At 40.6% G+C, this 22,428-nt stretch overlaps 1 protein-coding gene across 2 annotated transcripts in view; it reads left to right on the top strand.

Moving 5' to 3' along the window:
* COL4A3 (collagen type IV alpha 3 chain) overlaps positions 1 to 22,428 on the top strand; it is a 133,595-nt gene that overhangs the window by 57,922 nt on the left and 53,245 nt on the right. Inside the window, exons 2-14 of one of the 2 annotated variants that reach the window (XM_019445723.2) lie at positions 7,322 to 7,378; positions 9,533 to 9,622; positions 12,330 to 12,374; positions 12,952 to 12,996; positions 14,146 to 14,208; positions 14,884 to 14,937; positions 15,729 to 15,755; positions 16,516 to 16,590; positions 18,761 to 18,823; positions 18,952 to 18,987; positions 19,843 to 19,884; positions 20,109 to 20,186; positions 21,929 to 21,991. In XM_019445723.2, coding sequence (XP_019301268.2) covers positions 7,322 to 7,378; positions 9,533 to 9,622; positions 12,330 to 12,374; positions 12,952 to 12,996; positions 14,146 to 14,208; positions 14,884 to 14,937; positions 15,729 to 15,755; positions 16,516 to 16,590; positions 18,761 to 18,823; positions 18,952 to 18,987; positions 19,843 to 19,884; positions 20,109 to 20,186; positions 21,929 to 21,991 — 738 coding nt within the window. Of the gene's footprint in view, positions 1 to 7,321; positions 7,379 to 9,532; positions 9,623 to 12,329; positions 12,375 to 12,951; positions 12,997 to 14,145; positions 14,209 to 14,883; positions 14,938 to 15,728; positions 15,756 to 16,515; positions 16,591 to 18,760; positions 18,824 to 18,951; positions 18,988 to 19,842; positions 19,885 to 20,108; positions 20,187 to 21,925; positions 21,992 to 22,428 lie in introns of both variants that reach the window. The other variant, XM_019445722.2, reaches the window with a different exon arrangement.

The following is a 22,428-nucleotide window of genomic DNA, read 5'->3' as shown; positions in this document are numbered from 1 at the left end:
CCGGGCTGGGCTGGGCGTGGGGGAGGCGAGGCTGGGGGCGGGGGTTGGGGGGCAGGCAGGGAAGGCCACTTGTGTTCCACGGGAATGCACGTACGATGGGCATACGGGGTTTTAAGCGTAGAGAGAGGCAACACCCAAGATTATTTGGAAATTATCTCCCGGCCTGTTAATGACTAATACAAATGCATGTGCATAGTTACCGTCTTTATTTGTTTTAAGAGTAAAAGGAGTTCATAAATGTCTGCCGCCTGCCAGCGCTGGGGAGATAGAAGGAATTGTGAGACATCGTTTCTACTTGCAGTCTGGAAAGCATAGTAAGCCCTCAACGCATGGGCATTTAAGTAGCAGTATTAAATTAATAAATTAGTAATTGCCCACACTGTTGATAGCCCAAGTAAGAGCTGTAGGGGTGGAAAAAGTTCTCCTTGACCCTCTTTTATTTTTTTAATTTTTTTTTAATGTTTATTTTTGAGTGAGACAGAGACAGAGTGCGAGCAGAAGAGGGGCAGAGAGAGACAGACACAGAATCCGAAGCAGGCTCCGGGCTCCGAGCTGTCGGCACAGAGTCCGATGTGGGGCTCAAACTCACAAGCAGTGAGATCATGGCTTGAGCCAAAGTCGGACGCCTAACCAACTGAGCCCCTCAGGCACCCCTTCTCCTTGAACCTCTTAGGGCCCCTGGCTGGGTCTAAAAATTAAACTGACAAAGACAGATTAACAGGAGAAAATCACACACATTTCATTAAAATTTTACATGTGCATGGGTGCCCTCACAAGGGAGTGAAGAACCAAAGAAGTGAACAGAGCAGGAAGCTTTTATACCTTTTACACAAAGAAGTAGTAAATTTGTGAAGAATTAACAAGACAAAGGGGTTTTGGTGACAGCTAGTAAATGGTGCAGGAGTAACTAGGAGGATAAGGTTTATTTTCAGATTCCTCTGGTGCTGCCTCTGGACCAGAAAGAGTTCATCTCCAGTCAAATGAGAGTTTATTTCTTGCCTTTGCACAGAAAAGGGGGAGCCTTCTCTGCACTCACTGCTTTTTAATTGCTTACAATTCAAAGTAATTTTTTATGTCATAGAGGCGTATTTGGGCTGACACATTCTGGTTTCCTTCACAGCCTTCAGTAAGCATGCCACATACTCATCCAAGTGCTTTACCGATATTCACCCATTTGACCCCATTTTACAGATGTGGAAACTGAGGCACTAGAGATCCCCTAAAACTATACGAGTGACTTGGCAGAGCTGGGATGTAGACTCAGGAAGTGTGTCCTCGAACCAGTGCCCTTAATCCTTCTGCCACATTGCCAGGAAGAGAAGGCAATGTGCGGGCGATCCATGGGTGATCCAAGGGCAGGACAGGAGCTGAGACAAAAAGAAGAGTGTGAGAGCAGCTGAGATCAGCCTTCCAGGAAGTGCCTGCTGCCTTTGTATAATACACTTGACTTGGCACCTTTCATGTAGAAGCATCAAGTACCATTGGGGTTTCCAACCAATATTTTACTAAACAAGTAAAATAAATTATATCTGCCCTCATGGACAAATGATGTCAACTGATATATTCGGTATATTCTGAGAGTACTAGTAACAAATACTACTTAATTCATTTGCAGCTTAACAACAGTTGGCTTTTCAATCTCTCTTACTCTTGCTGTTGGAATCGGGACCAATTCTTTGGCATTGGACAAACAACTTCGGGAGGAAATGTCAGACAAGATGGCGGCTAGACGGGATGATGGTAGGAAGGATCAGACGATAGCGTTTGTGTCCTTTGGCCTAGAGTATTGCAGCAAGAAAGGAGAAGGAGAAAGAGGGGGGTCCCCCTTTGACTGAGTCTTTTACTGAGTACAGGGCATTGTGCAGGCTCCGTATTGACAGCATCTCAAATCGTCCTCACAAAAACACTGCAGGATAGATGTTAATGTCTTCCATCTTCAAAGAGGTAACTTGGAAGGATTAAGTGATTCGTCCAAAGCTCCACTTCATCGCTGGCAAATCTAGGAATAGATCCTATGTAGATCTGGCCTAAGAACTGTGATTTCTGGACTTCTAAACCTTTTAAGATTCTCTACTATCGAAGTTTATTTTGCCTCTTAAGTGAGGTTGTAAAAAATGCATGTGACCTTTATATGAATTATTCTCACAAGTTTAACTATTTAGTAGGCAAAAGCGCTGAGCCGTCATGTAATCTTGGATCACTTCCTGATGTGTTAATGGTTAGCAGGGTGAGAAAACCCATAAAATACTTATTAAGAGCTTTCCAGTCATGAGAAATGATTTCTTACTTGATTAAGGTATATGGAAACTAAGAGGTACTTGACTATTGGAAGAGGAAAAATCATAAAGATGTTACTTAAGAAATACCCGTCAGTTATGCTTTCTTAATGGTTAGTAGCATTTGGCCACTCTTGTTTTTAAGTGATACAGCATTTGAATAGAAAGTAATGGGTCATATTCTATTCTACCATGGAACAACATTCCATGGTGTTTCAAAGGTGAGTCCAAAAAAGTGGATCAAACTCAATGAAAATGAAAATATAGCCCCTCTATCTTTTAGCTAAATAATCTATTTGAATTATTCAAATACATTTGCAAATTTAAAAATTAATTGAGGAAAAACAGTTTAATTAAGAGAAATGACTCTCTTGGGGCTCCTGGGTGGCTCAGTCAGTTAAGCATCTGACTTCAGCTCAGGTCATGATCTCACGGTTTGAGAGTTCAAGCCCTGCGTCGGGCTCTGTGCTGACAGCTCAGAGCCTGGAGCCTGCTTCAGATTCCCGCTCTCTCTCTCTCTCTCTCTGTTCCTCCCCCACTCATGCTCTGTCTGTCTCTGTCTGTCTCTCTCTTTCTCAAAAATAAATAAACATTAAAAAAAAAAAGATTCTGAAAAAGAGAAATGACTCTCTTGAGTCTGGGGTTACTGTCATTGTCCTCCAGAAAGTGAAGTGCCTAATTTCCATGGCCCTGTCCAGGGCTCTCCACTGTATCACACGGGCAGTACTTGCTTCTAAAGCAGCAGTTGAACAGCTGCCAGAGAGTGGCCCTGACTACAATTTTGAGCTTATTTAATCAGGTGGAGCATCCACATGTCAGCAAAATTGTCACATTCTCTGAAGTCTTAGTCAGTCCAATTTTGCAGATATATAGGCAGGCCATGCCTTGCCACTTTAATTGCAAATTAAAGCTGGAACAGTTTGGGAACATCTCTGCTAACCCAGGCATAGAAATAGCCCTGGACCTGGCTCTGGAGTCTTGGCAACAGTAATGACCACCTGCATGTGGGTGACATGATGGATGAATAGAGAGTATAGTAGATCCTCTCTCAATGACTCTGCTTTTGAGTGACTCCTGGACTGACCAGAACTCTCCATGCCTGCTCCATAACAGACCAGTCGATGCCCACTGGCACTGCCCACCTGAGACCCATCCCTTAGGCTTCTCCCTCACACTAGCATATGCTTATATGCTATTCCATATGCTTATTCCATTGGTGGAGTTTTATGATTGCCAAGAGTTAGTGGTTTCTGCCAGTTGTACATATTATTATAACAAAGGAATTTCATGAAATATTAAATGCCAAATTGGTTAAATACAAATGCATAACACTTGGATTGTTGTGACAACTAGGTTGAAAGTTTTAATCAGATGATAGAAAAAGTGCTATCCAATTAAGTGTGGCTGAGAAAACATTTAAGAAGTTAGAGAAGAACCTCGTTTGATATCTAGAAGAACTCTACTCAGATTGCTCTATAAGCATCTTTCAGCAATTGGTCTGTTTCAAAGAAAGCAAAAGTTGACATTGTCAGTGGTGCATTATGGGTGTGACTTAGCAAGAATGATGTCACAGAATTCCAACAGCAGACCCATTCCCAAGGAAAAGACCTGGACCCTCTTTTATAAGACTGAAGAATTGGTGTAGACGTATATGTTGTAAGTTATAAAATGTCTAACATGTTCATGGACCTGTTTGTTCATTTGTTTCTGCTTTCTCCCTTTAACTAACTTTTTCAGTTAACCAGATGTTTTTGAACCATCAAACAGGGCTTTTACCCTAATGTAAAGACAATGAAACCAAATGCAAACAAAAGCTAAATATGTTGCCCCCAATGTTTCAAGATCCAAACTGAAGGATAATCATGTAAAAACTCAGGAACTGTGGTTTTGATGATCAGAAAAGGGGAGCAGAGTCGCTATGGGTGATGATAAGAAGCCAGACCCCAGGCAAGAGGGAACTCAAAGGAACAGTATGGTCAGACACAGAGAGCTCCACACCCAACCCCTGAATAATACCACCCGTGTGAGTCCTAAGGATTCTTTCTTAGAACTGTGACAGTCACTGGTTGGGATACGACTTCATGTATTGGTTATAGGTAAAAGTATTGATCGAGACCAAATCTATGGTATGAAATGAAAGATTTGCTACAAATTAAACAGCTTCCCATTTTCTAATGGTCATCAAGAATCGTGTATAAGGTCTAACTTTAAAACTAGTAGCCTGAAGTTACTGCATTAGTCTTGATTTTGTAGGTTCAGGAATGATGTTTCAACTGGATAAGAACATACTCTTGTTTGGGGGAGTTGCACGCAGAAACATTAGTGGCGAAGTATCATGGTGCCTGTAGTCTACTTTTGAATGGTTTGGCAAAAAGAGCATGTGTGCATGTGAGTGTGTGAGGGAGGGAGAGAGAGAGAGAGAGAGAGAGAGAGAGAGAGATGGTAACAGTTGCCACACCTAGATGAGAAGATACATAAGGGTTCATTGCACTATTTTTTGATTCTTCCCAGGGTTTTAAATTTTTAAAAAATATTTTTAAGTCCAAGCAACTGACAACTAATTAGCCTTTGTTAATTTTAGCATGTAGTAAAATAGCCAAACCTTCTATTTCATTTTTTTGCCACTTCAACCATAGTTTTGCCTAATTCATGCGCAGAGAAAATGTCTTAGTCATGGCAGCGTGACAATAGTCATATGATTCAAATATCTTGAAATTCCAGGTCCAGATAGGATACAAATTACCAGTTTTCCATCTACCCATTGACCCATTCAATTAGTCCACAAGCATTTGTCCAGGATTTATTAAACACCACGGCTACTAACGTGAAGAAGACTCTAATTCCTTCCCTCTTAGGGCCTAGGGGCATTAGGGGAAATATACATTAAACATGTAACTACAAGTGGTCCATGGGAGCAAACAAGAAGGAGGCCCTGATTGCATTTGAGGGAGTTCGGCAAACACTTATTTGTTCAAACTGACATTGACAGGTTTCCAGTAATGTATGGCAAATATGGCTTTTACTTTGAGAAATAAAATTAGGCCTATCTCATGGCTTCCATGCACCTTCTCAGAGGTTAGAGGATTACCTGTGGTTCAGAGATTCTCAGAACGTGCTGTGTTGTGTCTGGGAGGCGGAAGAATCAGAGATGCTCAATGTCCATTGGAAAACAGTGGCCTGCCATCACCATTTGAAATAGAGCATTGAGTCCTTGGGAGGGTTGAGCTTTCTTGCCCAATGCCTGGTGCTCTCCTTGGATGTGGGACTCAGACTCCTTTCTGAGACCCTGCTGCCCCCTCCAGAGGCTGTGTGGGAGCTGCTTGCGTGACCCTCCACTCTTGGGACCAACTGTCAGCAGGTATTTAAAACAGAAACAAAAGCCAGAAGGACTCTTGTCTTCAGGAAGCTTTTGCTTTCACCCAGGTGACAAAAGCATCCCTGAAGTAAGGGACACAAAATCCTGGCTACTTGCTTGGAATGACAGGAAGAAAGACATGGCAAACGAAAAAACAGATGTGCAAATTCGTGTCTCACATGATCTAGTGTTCAGAAACAGAGAATGAGCTCTATCTTGCAGACTCAGATTTTAGATGCTAATTTAGAGCTGTGATACCAGAATCGAGAGTTTATTAAAACAGAATAGTGAGACGCACCCCCAGGGTTTCTGATTCAGCGGGTCTGGGGTGGGGCCAATAATTTGCATTTCTGAAAAGTTCACAGGTGATGCGGATGCTGCTGGTCTGGGGATCCACACTTTGGAACTATTGCTTTCATGGAGTGTGCTTAAGTATGTGACTGAAATGAGCATAAAAGCTTAAAAATCTAGAAAGACAAGATTGAACAATTAAGTCAAGGTATGACTTGACCCCAAACATCTGGGAAGAAAGTCAGAAAACTGCAGCCTTCTAAAAAATACCAAATATCCAACCCTTGGGGAGAATATAGATTTTCCTTTTCAATCAGTCACTCTCCATTCATATAAATTGTGAGGCATATAAATGTGGCATCTGAAAATTACTATACACTTCCTTTCCTTGAAGGGCAACATAGCCTACTGCCCCAGTCTCAGGAAATATATTTAACTGAGGATGTTTTCGCTTGTGTATCTTATTTTAATTGCATAAATAGGATCTTCCACTTTGGAAATATCTGAGGCGATCTCTCTTTTATTTTTCCTACCAACCAGCCAGCACATGCCCTAGACTTGCCCTGCCTTTTGCTGTTGATTAATATCCTTTTCCTGTGGAAAGCAAATTAGTTCTCAGTTAATATTAACCCAAAGGAAAAAAAAAAAACTTAAAAAGATAAATATATAAACATAGAACATGTATCAAAACACATTGCAAATCCAGTATTCTAAACTACTTTTTTGTTCCTCTGCTGGCAGAGAAATTTTTAAAACTTGACCTTTATTAGAGTTGGCAGGTGCATAGGTTTTAAACTGTGTCCCGATGACCGCTTAGACAGGATAAGAGGTCCCAAGCTCCCAGCTAAATTTTTGGTTTTGTTTTAAAGTAAGAACACTTTGATACCAACATTAGTGAGTTAGATTGTTCCCCTTAAAGACACATGGTGGATACTGATCACCTTTTCTCAGTCTTGAACATCATTTCAGGAAAAGAAACCGTTCAAGTCACCTATGGAAGATATGACCAGTTCGTATACGCATATGCATATATGTACATTATGTTAAACCTAAGAAATTTGCCAACATTAGACCACTTTCTGCTTACAATTATGTCAATTTCATGTGGTTCAGTGATACATTATCCTGAAAAAAAGGATAGATGACTTTTGTATTTCGCATAGCTTAAAATTCCTACATTTGATAAAAATGATGTACACTCACCCGAGAGTTCTCCTACATGCAACGTCTCACTTTTCGACTCTATTTCTGTTGATAATGTTGCCCCAGTATCACATGGCTCCTAACGAATAGTGTTTAATGCTCAAAGAACAGAAAAATATGTTTGCTTTTGCCCTGTCAGTCAGGATTTATTAAGTTGTTGTTAAACAAAACTCTTTCTTTTTTCCCTTTTTCCTAGGGCTGTGTCTGTAAAGACAAAGGCCAGTGCTTCTGTGATGGGATCAAAGGAGAGAAGGTAAAAACAAAATCTTAAATATTGCTTTTTTTCCTCTGCAGAGCTCATCCAAGAATTCACTCTTCTTTGCCTAATAGCAGAAAGACCCACAATGTGTTATTCCATTCCCCAAATCAAATTTTAAAGAAATCATATATAAACATTAACTGAAAGAAAGAAAGAAAGAAAGAAAGAAAAGAAAGAAAGAAAGAAAAGAAAGAAAGAAAGAAAGAAAAGAAAGAAAGAAAAGAAAGAAAGAAAGAAAGAAAGAAAGAAAGAAAGAAAGAAAGAAAGAAAGAAAGAAAGAAAGAAAAGGGGAAAGGAAAGGAAAAAGGAAAAAAAGAAAAGAAAGTTTCAGACAACTGGTGTGAATACCGTCAGTTTAACTCTTTTGGTCTGTTAGCAAAAAAGAAAGATTTATAAGAATGCGTCTATATGTATAGCCCTATTTACATGTTGATAAACACGAAAGAACAACTGGAAACAGCTCTGTTCACTCACTTTGACCCAGACATTGACATCCGCAGACTTCGAGTCCTGCAGCACTGGTGCAGGCGCGCCCCCTAGTGAACGAATCCTGCAACAGCACGCTGGTTGAGGCCAAAATTCAGCACGAGGAAGTACAGGTGCCCCCCGCTTTCTGAAAGCTCGCCTGGCGCCAGTTCGTTTTTTAGGAAAGACCGACCTTGACCTTTGTTTCTGCTAAGCAAGAGATCTCCAAAGAGGATTTTTGCTTCTGTGAAAAAAAATTACCATACTAATGATGTAAGTTTTTCACAAAAGCGAAATGGTGTAATTCGAACTTTTAGAAAGCGGGGATACTCTTTGCTTTGTACCATTTCAGTTTGAGAAAAGTTTCGTAGGAACTCTGTGCTTTCGGATAGCGGGGGGGAAACCTGTAGCTCCATTGCAGACTTCAAGAAAAAAAAGAATGCCATGAAATCTCATTAATTCGCTCCATTAACTTGCAATTTGTGATAATTAAGACAGAGGCAGAACTAAAGTTTTTTCTTTGTTTACAAAACCCTTTCCTCCGGGATGCTAATGAATTGCTTAACAATAGTGAAGGGTGACTAAAAATATTTTAGAACATGCTTCTAGCTCTTTAGATAAAATGATTTACATATAATTTATATACTAACTATAATAATTATTACATTTATTTCCAGTTATTCTGTAATTGATGTGTAGTTTGAGTTAGGTTTTTCCCTGCAGCTATGAATGTATACACTCAGATCCATGTTGGAGAGCTGGGATTTATTCTTGCATTCAAGAATTTATTGAGTCCCTGCTATGTGCAAGCTGCTACTCTAGAATGTGTGTGGGTAACTGGGTTTGGGGAGGGGTGTAGCAAATTCTTTTGTTTCTTTTTATGGGATGTGGCTGTGTACACACAACAATATGAAATAGCCAACTTGATCTCTCTTTTTTTTTTTTAATTTAATTTGCCAGTGGTGTGATTAAATTGACTGAATCAGCCAGCGACCTTTACTATTAGAGTGAAATCCCAGGATCCACGTCGGGAAAATTATTTGTTGGTAGAACCACGTGATGCACTGGGCCTAAATTATTTTCGCTAGTTACTAAGGGCTTTGTCATAATAGCACCTAACTCTTTCTAAAAAAACTATTCCGCTCACCCTTTTGGTTATGCCACTCTTGATATCTCCTGCATCTCCTACACAAATAGATTGGATTACTAATTCCTGTGTAATCAAGAAAGGACTAAAACTGATAGCCTGCACGTTGTTCTTTTCAAGCTACCACAGCAATTATGCACACTCCCCAAACACATTCTTGTGCCTTAGCCTCACTCTCTCTCCATCTCCCAGCAAACACACTGCGCTAGTCTCAGCTTTCTATTTGGGCTTCCCACCCCCAGTTCCCCATTCCCTTTCTCTTAATCTCTGCTCTGTGTAGCCCCACCTTTTGGGGAAAAGTAGTTCCTACCAGACCAAAGGCAATCGCTTGCAAGACTACAGACAAATGCTAACAGCTGGTAGCCTTCCATTTACTGTTAGGCTGACTGCTGAGTGCGAATTTTATTGAGCCAAGGAAAAAATGCGTGCCAAATGTTATCATTAAGTTGTAAAGAAAAGAAAGCAATGGTTGTGGGTGTGTTTGTTGCTGGGCAGTGCTATTCTGTGTGTTTCTTATCTTGTTCTGGTTTTAACAGGGGGAGAAAGGCTTTCCTGGACCCGCTGGTTCTCCTGGCCAGAAGGGGTTCCCAGGTCCCGAAGGCTTGCCTGGACCACAGGGACCCAAGGTATGTCAGTTTATAAGCTCTCTTGGCCATCCCTTTCTTTTTGATGTTAGCTTTTCTCTTTCAGTCCTTAAGCATGCAGATGTTCCCCATACAAATATGAAATTTCCCCTAGATCTTTCAAGTCCTGTAAGCAAAGGATTGCCATCCCTCCCCCTGTCTTTCCTTTCTCTGTCAGGATTTAAAAAACAAACTAACCCCACTTACTATTCACTCTCCAGCCGGCAATAATTTGCCTCTGGTCCTCCTGCCCTGAAAACATTCCTGCAGAAATCACCCATGACTTTTGTGTCCTTATCTCACCCTCACCCTTCTGCTTTGTTTCACACCCTGCGGATCACTCTCTTCTTGAAACACTTGTCTTTCCTTGTTTCTGGAATTCTCCTACCTCGGATACTCTTCTTTTTGCCACACCCTTCTCTTTTTTCATGGGTCCCTCTTTCTCAACTCATCACACATTTTTATCCTAAAGTCTGTGATACAACAAAGGGCTTTGTTTAAATAAATACCCTAGAGGATTTGCTAAATAACTACATAACCACTAGATTTGCTGATGGCTCTTTCCTGCTGTGGACATGAGCTAAACTTAAGCCTGGGCTCTCCTGCACTCACGTGGTTGTTCCCCTGACTGCTGGCCTCCAGCAAGCTATGCACTAACTAATAAGCTCTGAAAGATAATTGTCACTGATCCCTGCAGAGTCTTTTTAAATTTCCCAAATGTGTGGTATACTTAAGTGGTAATCACAGGCAACATTTCCTGCGACTCTATTCCGTGTGAAGCATTGGGACGTTTACTCTGGACTGTATCTCGTTTACTCTTCACATCGGTCCCAGAAATCCTGACTGTGGTGACTCATATTCTCATCTCCATTCTAGGGATGAGGAAACTGACACTCGGAGCCCATAATTAACTCATCCTGGACTCCACAGTGAAAGGTGGCAAGATCAGAGTTCAAATCTGGCTTTATATGATGCCAGAATCAAACTCCTGTAACCAAAGAAACTAAACCCACATCTGTATGTTCGAAGAAACATGCAAAATTTTGTGGTTTTTCCGTGAATTCTTCCGTTTCATGTCTCTCCAATTCATTTATGTGCTTTTTCTCCATTTCTCTTTCTTCTGACCCTAATTTTGAAAAAAGTCATCCAGATGCTGGACATTTAGTGTCTGAATTCAGACCCATTCGGTCTCTGACCATCCCACTGCCTTCCTCCAGGGTGTGGCCTAGGATATTCATCCATTTCACTAATAAAGTGAATTTGCTTCAATTCTGGACTTGGATCAACCCCAAGCCAACTCTTTCCTTTTTGTTTTGTTCTCTGCACCCACTCTGCTTGTTACCTTGGCATTTCTTTAGAGAAGCCAGCAATCAGTTAAAATAATAATTGTAGGGGCGCCTGGGTGACTCCGTTGGTTAAGCATCCGACTTTGGTTCAGGTCACGATCTCACAGTTCTTGAGTTCAAACCCTGCATCTGGCTCTGGGCTGACGGCCTGCTTCAGATCCTCTGTCTCTCTCTCTCTCTCTCTCTCTCTCTCTCTCTCTGCCCCTCCCCCTCCTCCACTCTCTCAAAAATAAATAAAACATATAAAAAAGAAAAGAAAAGAATATCTGTGTATCATGTTGTCATGGAGTTCGTATAGGACGACAGTGTGCTTTATCAATGTAGTCACACAAAAGATAATTTGATCCAAGGCAGACAATTAGAGCCTATTAAACCTGACCAAATGGAGTTTTCAGGTTAAAAAATTTCCACTCTTAATTTTAAGTATTTTATGCATGAAGAACATTTCTAATGGGGACATAAAACCTAGTCACTCTTGAGTCTTCTGCAGCATAACACAGAGCATCCAGCAGGGGAGGGGAACATAGACGAGCAAAATTCCACCTCCTCGGTGAAGGCCCACTTTAGCCTTGACCATCCAATCTCAGAAGGCTCTGTAACAACCCCTTTCTCAAAATAAAAAATAAAAAAATACCAAAACCTACTGAAACTCCCAGGAATGATAAAAACAGTTTTTGGACAATGGAACTTTCCCACCAAGTGGCCTGGTTAAGACAGTCTCCATTTAAGGTAATTCCCTAAGAAACAAGGCCTCTAAACTGTATTTATCAGATGCCCGAAGCTAGTTTATCTCTGGTTCAGGCAGTTCTTGCTTTGCTATTTATTTATTTGTGCGTGCCAGGCACATTTTGCTAATAAGGTGTTTTTCATGCACAGAAATATTGGCTGCCATTCTCATCCCCCATTGTAACTGTATCGTTATCCTTATCAGACCTCAGCAGCTGTCTGGCTAATGTGGGGCTTTTACAGCAGCTCTTCACAGGCGTCAGTGTGAACACGAAACATTTTCTAACCTTGTCAAAATGTAGATTCTGAGTCAACCCGTCTGAGAGGTGGGGGAGACCTGAGAGCCTGCTTTGCTAACAAGCTTCCAGGTGATGCTAATGCCACGGGCCCCCCTGACCCCCCCACATGGAGTAACAGGGGTTTGTCTGAATTTTTGTTTGTCCTTTCCGATAAATATTTTAGCTCCAATTAAACAAACAAGCAATTTACTGTGTTGACACTGAAATAATCACAAGAGCAAAACAGGCTGGTGGTATGAATAAAACGGCGACTTTTATGGGTTTCTTAGTGCCACATGATTTCCAGTGTTTGCCTTTTGGGCTTGTTTTTGTTTTTTGTTTTTTTTATGTTGGATCTAGGGCTCACCAGGACTTCCAGGACTCACCGGTCCCAAAGGTGGAAGGGTTAGTAGTCCAACTGGTCCGTCTTCTTCTTTATAAAAAATAAGAACTCTGCACTGTAAAAGTTATACAGATGTCACAAAGGAATACATTCTGTATGCTACACTCTATAGTTGAAGGTCAAGAACAGGTAAAAGTGATCCGGAGTGGCAGAAAACAGTGGTCACTATGTTGGGGGTGGGTACTGATGGACTGGGAAAGGTGTGAGAGAACCGGCTGGAGGGGGTAGAGATTTTCACTGTCTGGATGGGGTGGCGGTAATAACAATATGTACGTGCAGACATCTGTAAACGTTCCTCAAGCTGTTTGCAGAAGCTTAGGGCACTCTACTATATGCAAGTTATGCCTTAAAAATCTATCCAAAAAGGCAAAAAAAGATCTTAATCATCTCTTTTAAAAAGTTTTATAAATGTAAGATTTAGAAAAGTTTGTCAAAACTTTTTTGTTTTTCAAATAGATGTTAGCCATTCCTGATTACAGTTGCAGGATGGGGTTATTAGAATGCAAATAATTTTATGTTTTCAGGTTGAACGTTTTAAAAGTGTTTTTCTTGCCACCTTCCCCTTTTCTATGTCTTTAGGGAATAACTGGTTTGCCAGGATTCTCAGGTCCTCCTGGACTTCCAGTAAGTAATGGGGAAAATATGTAAAGTTAAAAAATAAAAAGGAAGCTCATTTTAATAAAGAGGTTAAAGCAATAGTGCGTGGAAATGGGTACTGAGACATATGCTACATGATGAAAATGTCACAGTAGAATCACATAATATATTAGAGTGTGAATTTGTAGGACATACAAGCCAAACTGTATTTCCTGAAATCCAAGCAGAATAGAATGGTACAAAGTGGAACAAGACAGGATGGGGCTTGACAGTATGAGATGGTATACCGTGGAGTGAGTTGGGATGGTATGGGATGGGTTAGAATGGAATGGGATGGGATGCAGTGGAATAGGATGGGATGGGATAGAATGGAATGAGATGGGATGGGATGGGATGGGATGGGATGGGATGGGATGGGATGGGATGGAATGAGATAGAATGGGATGGGATGGGATGGGAAGGAATGAGACAGAATGGGATGGGATGGGATGGAATGAGATGAGATAGAATGGAATGGGATGGGATGGGATGGGATGGGATGGGATGGGATGGGATGGGATGGGATGGGATGGGATGGGATGGGATGGGATGAGATAGAATGGACTAGAATAGATGAGATAGGATAGGATAGGATAGATGGAATAAAATGGAATGGAGTGTAGTGTGGAATAGAGTGGAATACAACAGGATAGGATAGGATAGGATAGGATAGGATAGGATAGGATAGATCAGAATAGAATAGAATAGAATAGAATAGATCAGAATAGAGTAGAATAAAATAGATGGAATAAGATAGATTATCTCTGTTGAATAGTGTAGAATAGTAAAATAATAGTTACTTCATGCACATATCCCTCTTCTTTTTCCTTTCTTTTCTTCCAGCTTAAAACAGCACGTTAAGGGACTTCATTTTGTATAGAAAGGTCTCTTGTTATATCTAAAATATCTGTATCTCACTTGGTAATTTTTGGTTTTGTTAGCCCATTTCATTTGCTATGATTTTTATTTAAGTGATCTAAAATAACCGTATATACTACTTAACTATTAATAGCCATTTGTATTTAAATAACTCTCTAAATTAGCCCATCTTTTTCGTCACCTTGGGTTCCTCACTCTTGTCGCTTGTTCCCGGGTCTGGTGCTTATGTCTCCTTTCTGAGACTTGCTGTGTTTCCAGGGCACCCCGGGCCATCCTGGACCATATGGACCTGCTGGTGTACCAGGGTGCAATGGTTCTAAGGTATGTGCTCCTCACACAGGAGCTGGTCGGGAAACATTCTGCCAAATGAGTCAATCAAGGTGAAGGAAGAATGAGACGGCACAGGCTTTCCTTGAAAGATCCTTTTAGCCAAAACCAATAGTGTGCATACAGAAACTTAACGGTTTTCTTTCCTGCTCTGGTTTGATTTCTGATTGTCTTTTGGGGGCGTTCTCTCATGTTCTCCCACAGAAGGATGGGGGGACCTCACCTGGTTACTTTCGCCTGAGGTTGTGAGTGTATGCAAATCAGAAACCAAAAGCGTGGAATGCAAAATTGGTCTTTGGCAAGGAACGACTGAACTTTGCAGTGTTCACTCATCCTCTTTGTTTCCTGACCGCACTCTCCTTTTCCCAGAATGGTGGCCATGAAAGAACTAATTAGTAAAGTTTCAAGGAAACAGCAATTAAAAAGTTCTTGGCACAATTAGACTTTTGCCATTTATGCACAATTTGAGAAACAGTAGATTCTAATCCTGTTTTCAGTTAAGATAATGGTTTTCTGGCCTTCAGCCTCATGACCCAGCAGCCATAAGGAATTTGGGTTACTTTGTCTAGATTTACCACTGCAGGGTTGGAAGACAGAAACAGGGAAAAGATCTCAATAGGCTGTTCTAGAACAACTAAGAAAGAATGACAAGCTTTGTATGTCTTCCAGGGTGAGCAAGGGTTTCCAGGCCTTCCGGGGATACCAGGCTACCCGGGGATCCCGGTAGGTGTCCATTTCTAACTCTGTATAAAGTGTAAACACAAGCCATTTACTCCAGAATGGTCGTATGCTGAAATCCGTCAAGACTGTGGGAAAGTCTAGAGCAGCTGAGAGGAGACATTCAACTAATGGGTGGCGAATGAATGAATAAATGCGTTGAGTTCAGGTTTGCACTTTGAGGCTTCATTTTGCATTTGAGACATCTAAGCGGAGATGACTGATAGGCAGCTAGATCTGCTCAGAGAGGCCCTGGATGGTGGTGACTCAAGGAGCAAGAATAAGGAGAAAAGAGCCTTGGACATGACTTAGAAAGCTCTAGCAAGGGATGTCCGGGTCAAGGAGAATAAGCCCGTAAAGAGGAGGGGCCCCTGGTGGTAGAAAGAAAACCAGAAAGAGTAGATGATGGGAGCCTAGGAAAGATGTATTTCCGTAGAGGGGAGTGGCAGACAGCTGCCCAATGCTGCCGAGAAGTCCACGAAGATCTGACAACTTGTCATTGATTTTAACAACATCACCATCATTGCAGGACTTAGCAAAGGATACTTTGAGCATGGATGGGGCATGAGGCAGGTGTGGGACTGAGGAGTGAATGGGATCTGAACAGAATGGGAAGGTGACATGAAGAAGAGATACGGGCAGTACTGGCAGGGGGAGATTAAGGGGAGGTTTTGTTTCTTTAAATGAAAGAAAGTTGAACGTATTTAAAAGCCAGCGGGAAGTATACAGCGAGAGAGGGGGCTGAATAGCAGTGAGGACAAAGCAGTGATTCTGTGTATTTGGTTTCCTTTTCTTAGGGTGCTGTTGGCTTGAAAGGAGAAAAGGTAAGTCATGTGTGGCATATTAGTATTGAAAATCTCCGAGGCGCCTGCATGGCTCAGTGAGTTAAATGTCCAACTTGACTTCCGTTCAGGTCTTGATCTCAAGACAGTTTGTGAGCTGGAGCCCCGCATGGGCTCTGCGCTGACAGCGTGGAGGCTGCTTGAGATTCTCCCTCTTTCTCTGCCCCTCCCTGCTCGTGCTTTCTCTGTCTCTCAAAATAAACAGATAAAAAAAAGAAGAAGAAGAAAGAAAGGAAATCTGTAATGGTACATCTGAAAGGGGTTCCATTAAATGATGAGATATAAGTGATTCCAAATCAGGTTTCATAATTAATTCAGAAACCAGTTAATAATTGGACCATGATATTTGTTCCTATCGGACAACTTCTTTTAGCTCTTTCTGTAAATACCTCTTAAGAAATACAAGTTTTGGAAAATCCTTGAAGGAAATAGAGTCTAGGAGGAAAGAACTGACATCAGGCTCAGGGTCCCGACTTCCAGATCAGGAGCTGCCACTAATTCTGGAATCTTGAGAAATGCTCTGTCATTCTTATGTCTTTCTTGCTTGCCCAGTAAATTGTCTATCTTAGGATATATGAAAATCTTAGATCTCTTCCAAACTGAGTAATCTTAAATCTTTTCTCTACGTGTATGCCCTGAAAAGCACTTTTATCCTTGAAGCAGTAGAAGTTTGAATAAGCAATTTAAAGGAGCTTTGCAAATATAACATTGGTTACAGTTGATGAAGTTCTTTATTTTCAAGGGAGCTCCTGCTGCAGAAGGTATAGAACTTGATGGAAAAGGTGACCCCGGGTTGCCAGGAGCCCCAGGATTACAGGTATAGCACTTCAGGGATGGTCTTCTCATTCTCATTTCTCTGGTTCTGGCTCTCTTTCTCTGTCTCTGTCTGTCCATCTCTCCCTCTTTCTCCCTTCTCTGTGTCTCTGCATCTCTGTCTTTGTCTCTGCCCCTCCTCTCTCTCTTCCCCTAGATCTTTTCCTCCCCCTCTTGGGAACATTTTTATTGTTTGTTTTCCATTTTCTTTTTTGTTTTGTTTTCTTTTTTCATGGAGATACTATTGACATATGACATATTCGGTGTAGAGGGTAGTGATCAGAGATTTGTACATATTGTGAAATGATCCCCACAATAAGTCTAGTTAACATCCATCACCACCGTGACAAATATTTTTTTTCTTATGATGAGAACTTTACTCTCTTAGCAGCTTTCAAATCTGGAATATGATGTTATTGACTATAGTCACTATGCTGTACCTTACATCCCCAAGACTCATTTATTTATAACTGGACATGTGTACATTTCACCTATGCTCCACCCCCACCTCTGACAACTGCAAGAACATTTGCAGTAGACATTCACATGTCTTCTGTTTACATATCGACTTCATTTCACTCTAGAATATTCACTTTATGAGAAACTCCATGAAACTAACATAAAGGGATGATTTTGTTCATAAGTCTTTTAATCTCTTCTTAAATCTCAATTACCCAGGCTTTTCTACACCTAAGAAGGAATGTTCAAGGAATAGTTATGTTCCACTTACTCTGTATTTGTTGAAATCAAGCATAGGTTTGTATCATACACTGAATATCATTTAAAACTATAATGTTAAGTAATAGCCCTATTACAAAATTTGCAGGAGTAAGTGGGTTTTATTTAAATGTGCCTTTTTCCTGTAGAGTGGTTTACTTTCTGATCCATATGTATGTAGATCTGAGTGTGATCCCAGATAGATACAAAGAGACACAGCCATTTGGGGGACTGTGTATGCTTTACTTTGTGATCCAAAAGGATTTTTTGGTAGACCTCAGGCACAGGTACTAACTTCCAGGTTAAAACCAGAAATATTTTAACTTAGTTCAGAAGTATATGTGGAAATTTCTGGAAATTTGTCTAAGTAAGTCAAAGAGTTTGAGTTCAGGTTGTTGAGCTCCTGGATGGTGACCCCTGCCAACCAATGGTGAGCCACAAAATGGCAGAATGACATGCTTAGGAGGCTTTACCGACCTTTGAGGAAAGATACAGAACATGATGCCTCTTGATTTTTCTTGTTTAAGAAACATTTAAGGGGCCTGATGCTGAAGGAAAGGGATCCAGTAAGAAGAGATCGCAGCCATCTGGGACGTTGACGTGTCCTTTAAGTGTGCATTGAGTGTCGGCTAGGTACTACAGGGTGCTACTGATGAAGATCTAACAGTGGGACATTCATGTATACAAGAAACATGAATTACATGCCAGTTATATGCCAGGAGCTATTCTAGGCTGTAGAGATACCACAGTGCACAAATCAGCACCGCCCCCCCCCCCCCCCCCGCAAAAAAAAAAATTCTTGCCATCATGGAGCTTACATTCTAGTAGGGGAAAATAGAAAAAAATGTAAATTAATAAGTGTTGGTTAGATAGTAAAAAATGCCAAGGAGGAAAAGACTGCAGGGCCAGGGGATAAAGGAGTGTCCAGGTTGGAAGGAGGGTTGTGGCTTTACATTGGGCGAGCTGGGAAAGGATGACATTTGAGTGAAAATAAAAGGGAAAGGAAGTCGGTCCTCTAGATGTCTGGGGGAAGAGGATTCTAGACAGAAGGAGAGCAGGTGGAAAGCCCTATGGGAGGAGTATGCTTGGCTGAGAGACAGGCAGACAGAGAGACAGACACACAGACAAAAGCAAAATTTCAAAAATTTAAAAACCCTTCTAAAGTAAAGCAACGGCTCTGGTCATACTCCTGGAAATGTTACCATCCAGGTATCCCTGGCAACCTGTTCTACATGGCAACGTGCTTTTAGGCACCTTTTTTTTTTTTTTTCCTTTCCCCACCCCCCCCCTTTTTTTTTGTAATTAACTGCAGCCATGAATGAGAGCCATCATGCTCCTCAACTTTCATTAAAATATGTTAATAGATTTAATTAAGAACTAAGAACTAAGAACAAATGGACATTGTTCTTAGGTAAGAAGTAAAGTTAAACTTACCCTACTCTTCTCTTAATTTACAGGGCTTACCAGGCCTTCCAGGTTTTCCTGGACCCATTGGTCCACCTGGCCCTCCAGGGCTCTTTGTGAGTATGAAGCCATCACAGCTATAGACACTATAAACTAATAAATTCATTATAGCTAAAAGCTTTACACAGAGTTTTTGGCTTGGTACACATTTCCCGCTGTAATTTTCACTTCTGGATTTTTCTAGGGCTTTCCAGGAACCATGGGACCTCCGGGACCTAAGGTAGATTATAGTTCGTGTGTCACAACAGCCAGAACGCCCTAAGCAAGCTAAAAGCCAAACCTGGCCTGATTAGACATGTGGTCACTGCCCAGACCCTCTCTGGAAGCACAGGATTATTCCCTGGAATAATCCATGGAAAGGAATGGGGCAGACAGCTCTGCACCCCTCACTCGCTTCTCCCTGCACTTAGTAACTTGATCCCTGATAATTCAGTTATAAGGAGCTCCGTATCAGGAAAGGGCAAGTCCGTAGGTTTCCCATTTCTGATAATCCTACTGATCACCCAATACTTTATCCTATAAACTTTTGCAGCGGACTGATCACCCAATACTTTATCCTATAAACGTTTGCAGCGGACTGTTCCCCAAACCAACCTGATCTTAAGCCAGTACATGAAGGGCCCTGCATGCCTTTCTCTTCTCTCATGTCACTAAATTACTACTGAAGACTGAATTGTATTCTTAGCCTCTCTAGGAATTTCAGAATCCCGAAGTTCAGCTACCCTTGCTTCTTCTTTTTAAGATGAGAAAACTAGGGCATCAGAAAGTTAGGTAACCAGCTAGTGGCTGAGCCAGATAAATGTCCTCTGAGCTGGTTTCCTTTCCCCATGCCACATCATGCCTTCATTTGCCATATTAAGTATATCCCGTAAGCTTTCTGCATTTCACGATCTCTACTTTTGAAAGAAACATAGTGTGCCTCTCTCCTCCAAGAAATAGCTAAAATAATTTTGACAATACTGACATTATAATTAAAATGTAAATGGTCAGTTACAAACATTGGCACTTCAGTGGGTTTAGACCATTCATAGTCATTTTCTTTTTAAAAATAATTTTGTTTTGCCTTTTCTTACAGGGTCACATGGGCGATAATGTGATAGGACAAAAAGGAGAGCGGGTAATTCAAATACTGGGGTTTATTTGTGGGCAAGACATTTTAAGTCTCAGAGCAACCAACCTATACGTCTCAGTCACTGAGTGACACCGAAATAAATGTGTGTGTTTGCTCTATCATTGGCTCTATCTTCTCACCGAAGAACCAACAGGGAAGGAGCATCTGTCTTTCAAAAAAGCAAAGGTGATGTTGTTCAGCTTTGCATTCCTGAGTGTATTTGTGTTTAGGGTGTGAAAGGATTGACAGGACCCCCTGGACCACCAGGAACGGTTATTGTGACGCTAACCGGCCCAGATAACAGAACGGTAACTCTTCCGCTTTATTACTAGGGTTGTGTCTTCTCTCTTCTGGGGGGGGGGAGGTCCTTGCGATCTTTTACCTCTTTTATAAGTTCCGTCTAAGCCCAGTTCAGCCCTGCCTGAACCTCTGGATTTTATTTTATCCCCATCTTTTACTGGAGAACCAGAAAACAATGAGACAGGGATGTGAGGCAAGATCAGAGGAAGCAGCTTCCAAGGTTCTAGAAGGTGGAGCCTGGATCTAATTTTGCTCACCTCTTATCCCCATCCCTTCTCACTGTTTCCAACTCAGATGGGGATTTAGTGAGTATGTTTGAATAAATGATAACAAAATGGTTATATGGCTCTGATCCAACTGGATAGTAATGACCTAAAGATATGGGTGGAGTGGTATTGTAACCAACTGAGACATTTTTATCTGCCATTATAACCCCAGGGGCCATTTGGCCCTAATTTCTCTCCCAGGACACTGTGACCCTGTTTTTTGACATTAACATTTGCATTTTGTTCCTACCATGGGGTAGCTGGAAAGACCAGGATATAGAACTGAATTGAATGCTCAGAAAAAGTGAATCACAATATAATACCCCAAACCTAGACACTAGGTTGATCCTGGAATGCCTGGGATGGGGGGAGGGAAGTGAGGGGTTAACTAACAATTTTCTTGTGGAAGAAATAAACACAAATCATCCTTCTTTTTAAGACTTGTGATTATTTTCAATAATAGCTTGATTGAAATATAATTCACATATCATAATTCACACATCCGTTTTAAAGAATAAAATTCATGGGTTTTAGTTATAATTAATTTTAACAAATTATTGAAATATAATTTACATACCATGAAATTTGCTCTCTAATGTACAATTCAGTGGCTTTCAGTGCATTCATGTGGTTTACAAGTATTACCACCTGCAATTTTAGAACACTTTCATCACCTCAAAAATAAACTAAAAATAAAATAATTTTTAGTGATAGAAATTATCAAAACAAAACTGAAAAGAGTTAAAGCAAAACACGGCAAAATTTGGTATAATCAAAATAATAACTCTCATTGAAGATTGGAGAAAAATTTACCTGAGGAAAATAACCACTTTTAAGAGGTAATTGACAAAAATAAAATTAATAAAGTCTAAAATGGTATTGGCTAGAAATTGACAGGAAATGTGCTCGCTTCGGCAGCACATATACTAGAAATTGACAGGAAAAAAAGTCTTATTTTGACAAAATCTAGATCTGGAAGATTTGATCAGGGGGGAAAAAATCAAGTTTGAAAAAAAACAAAAAAACTGATGCCCCAAGAGATGATTCACAAGAGTGAAAATACAATCAATAAAATGCAATTAGGGGGCAAACAAACCTGATTAATGGAAATCAAATTCTCATCATAACATATACTCAGAAAATGATCCCAATGAAAATAATTTCTGTATATTAAAATGAAAATAAGATACATTAAAAATGATTTGAATGTGCTTATTGAAAACTGATGCAGGAATTAAATTGGTTGAACACAGTTTGATCCAAAAGATAACTTTCTTTAAAAAAAAGAAAAAAAAAGTCTGTGTTTAGTTTCAATGGGTTCACAAGTATAACATTTGAAATGTGAAAAACAATAATGTGTCATGTTAACAAGAGGTACATAAGTTCTTTGTAAATCCAGTACATTGAACAGACAGAGAAATCTGTAAAAGCAGTAAAATCTTATTTGATCTGTGTGTAATGACCTGAAATTGTTTTTGTGGCAGGACCTCAAGGGAGAGAAAGGGGACAAGGGAGCCATGGGCAAATCCGGACCTCCTGGACCCTCAGTAGGTCATTTACACTCATGCTGTTCCCTTGAAATGTAAAGTAGAGCCTTAGAGCCTATTTTGATATATGATCTACTTTTAAATCTTAATATTTGCTAGAACATGATAGTATTTTACTGCAGAGGTCATGAGTATACTAGAATTATTTTACACCTACTTCTAGCTGAAATCCCTACGCTGTGGTATATGTGCCCAATGTCACCCATCTTACGATTCATCTTCAACATCTGGGTTTATTATTATTATTATTATTATTATTATTATTATTATATAATTTATTGTCAAGTTAGCTAACATACAGTGTGCTCTTTGCTTCAGGGGTAGATTCCCATGATACATCACTTACATACAACACCCAATGCTCATCCCAACTAGTGCCCTCCTCAATGCCCACCACCCATTTTCCCCACCCCTTCTTCTCCCACCCACATCAACCC

This window comes from Panthera pardus, unplaced genomic scaffold, assembly GCF_024362965.1.
Source record: "Panthera pardus isolate Hobbes unplaced genomic scaffold, ASM2436296v1 HiC_scaffold_10, whole genome shotgun sequence".
Classification (NCBI taxonomy): domain Eukaryota; kingdom Metazoa; phylum Chordata; class Mammalia; order Carnivora; family Felidae; genus Panthera; species Panthera pardus.
This window is presented reverse-complemented; position numbering and strand designations above follow the sequence as displayed.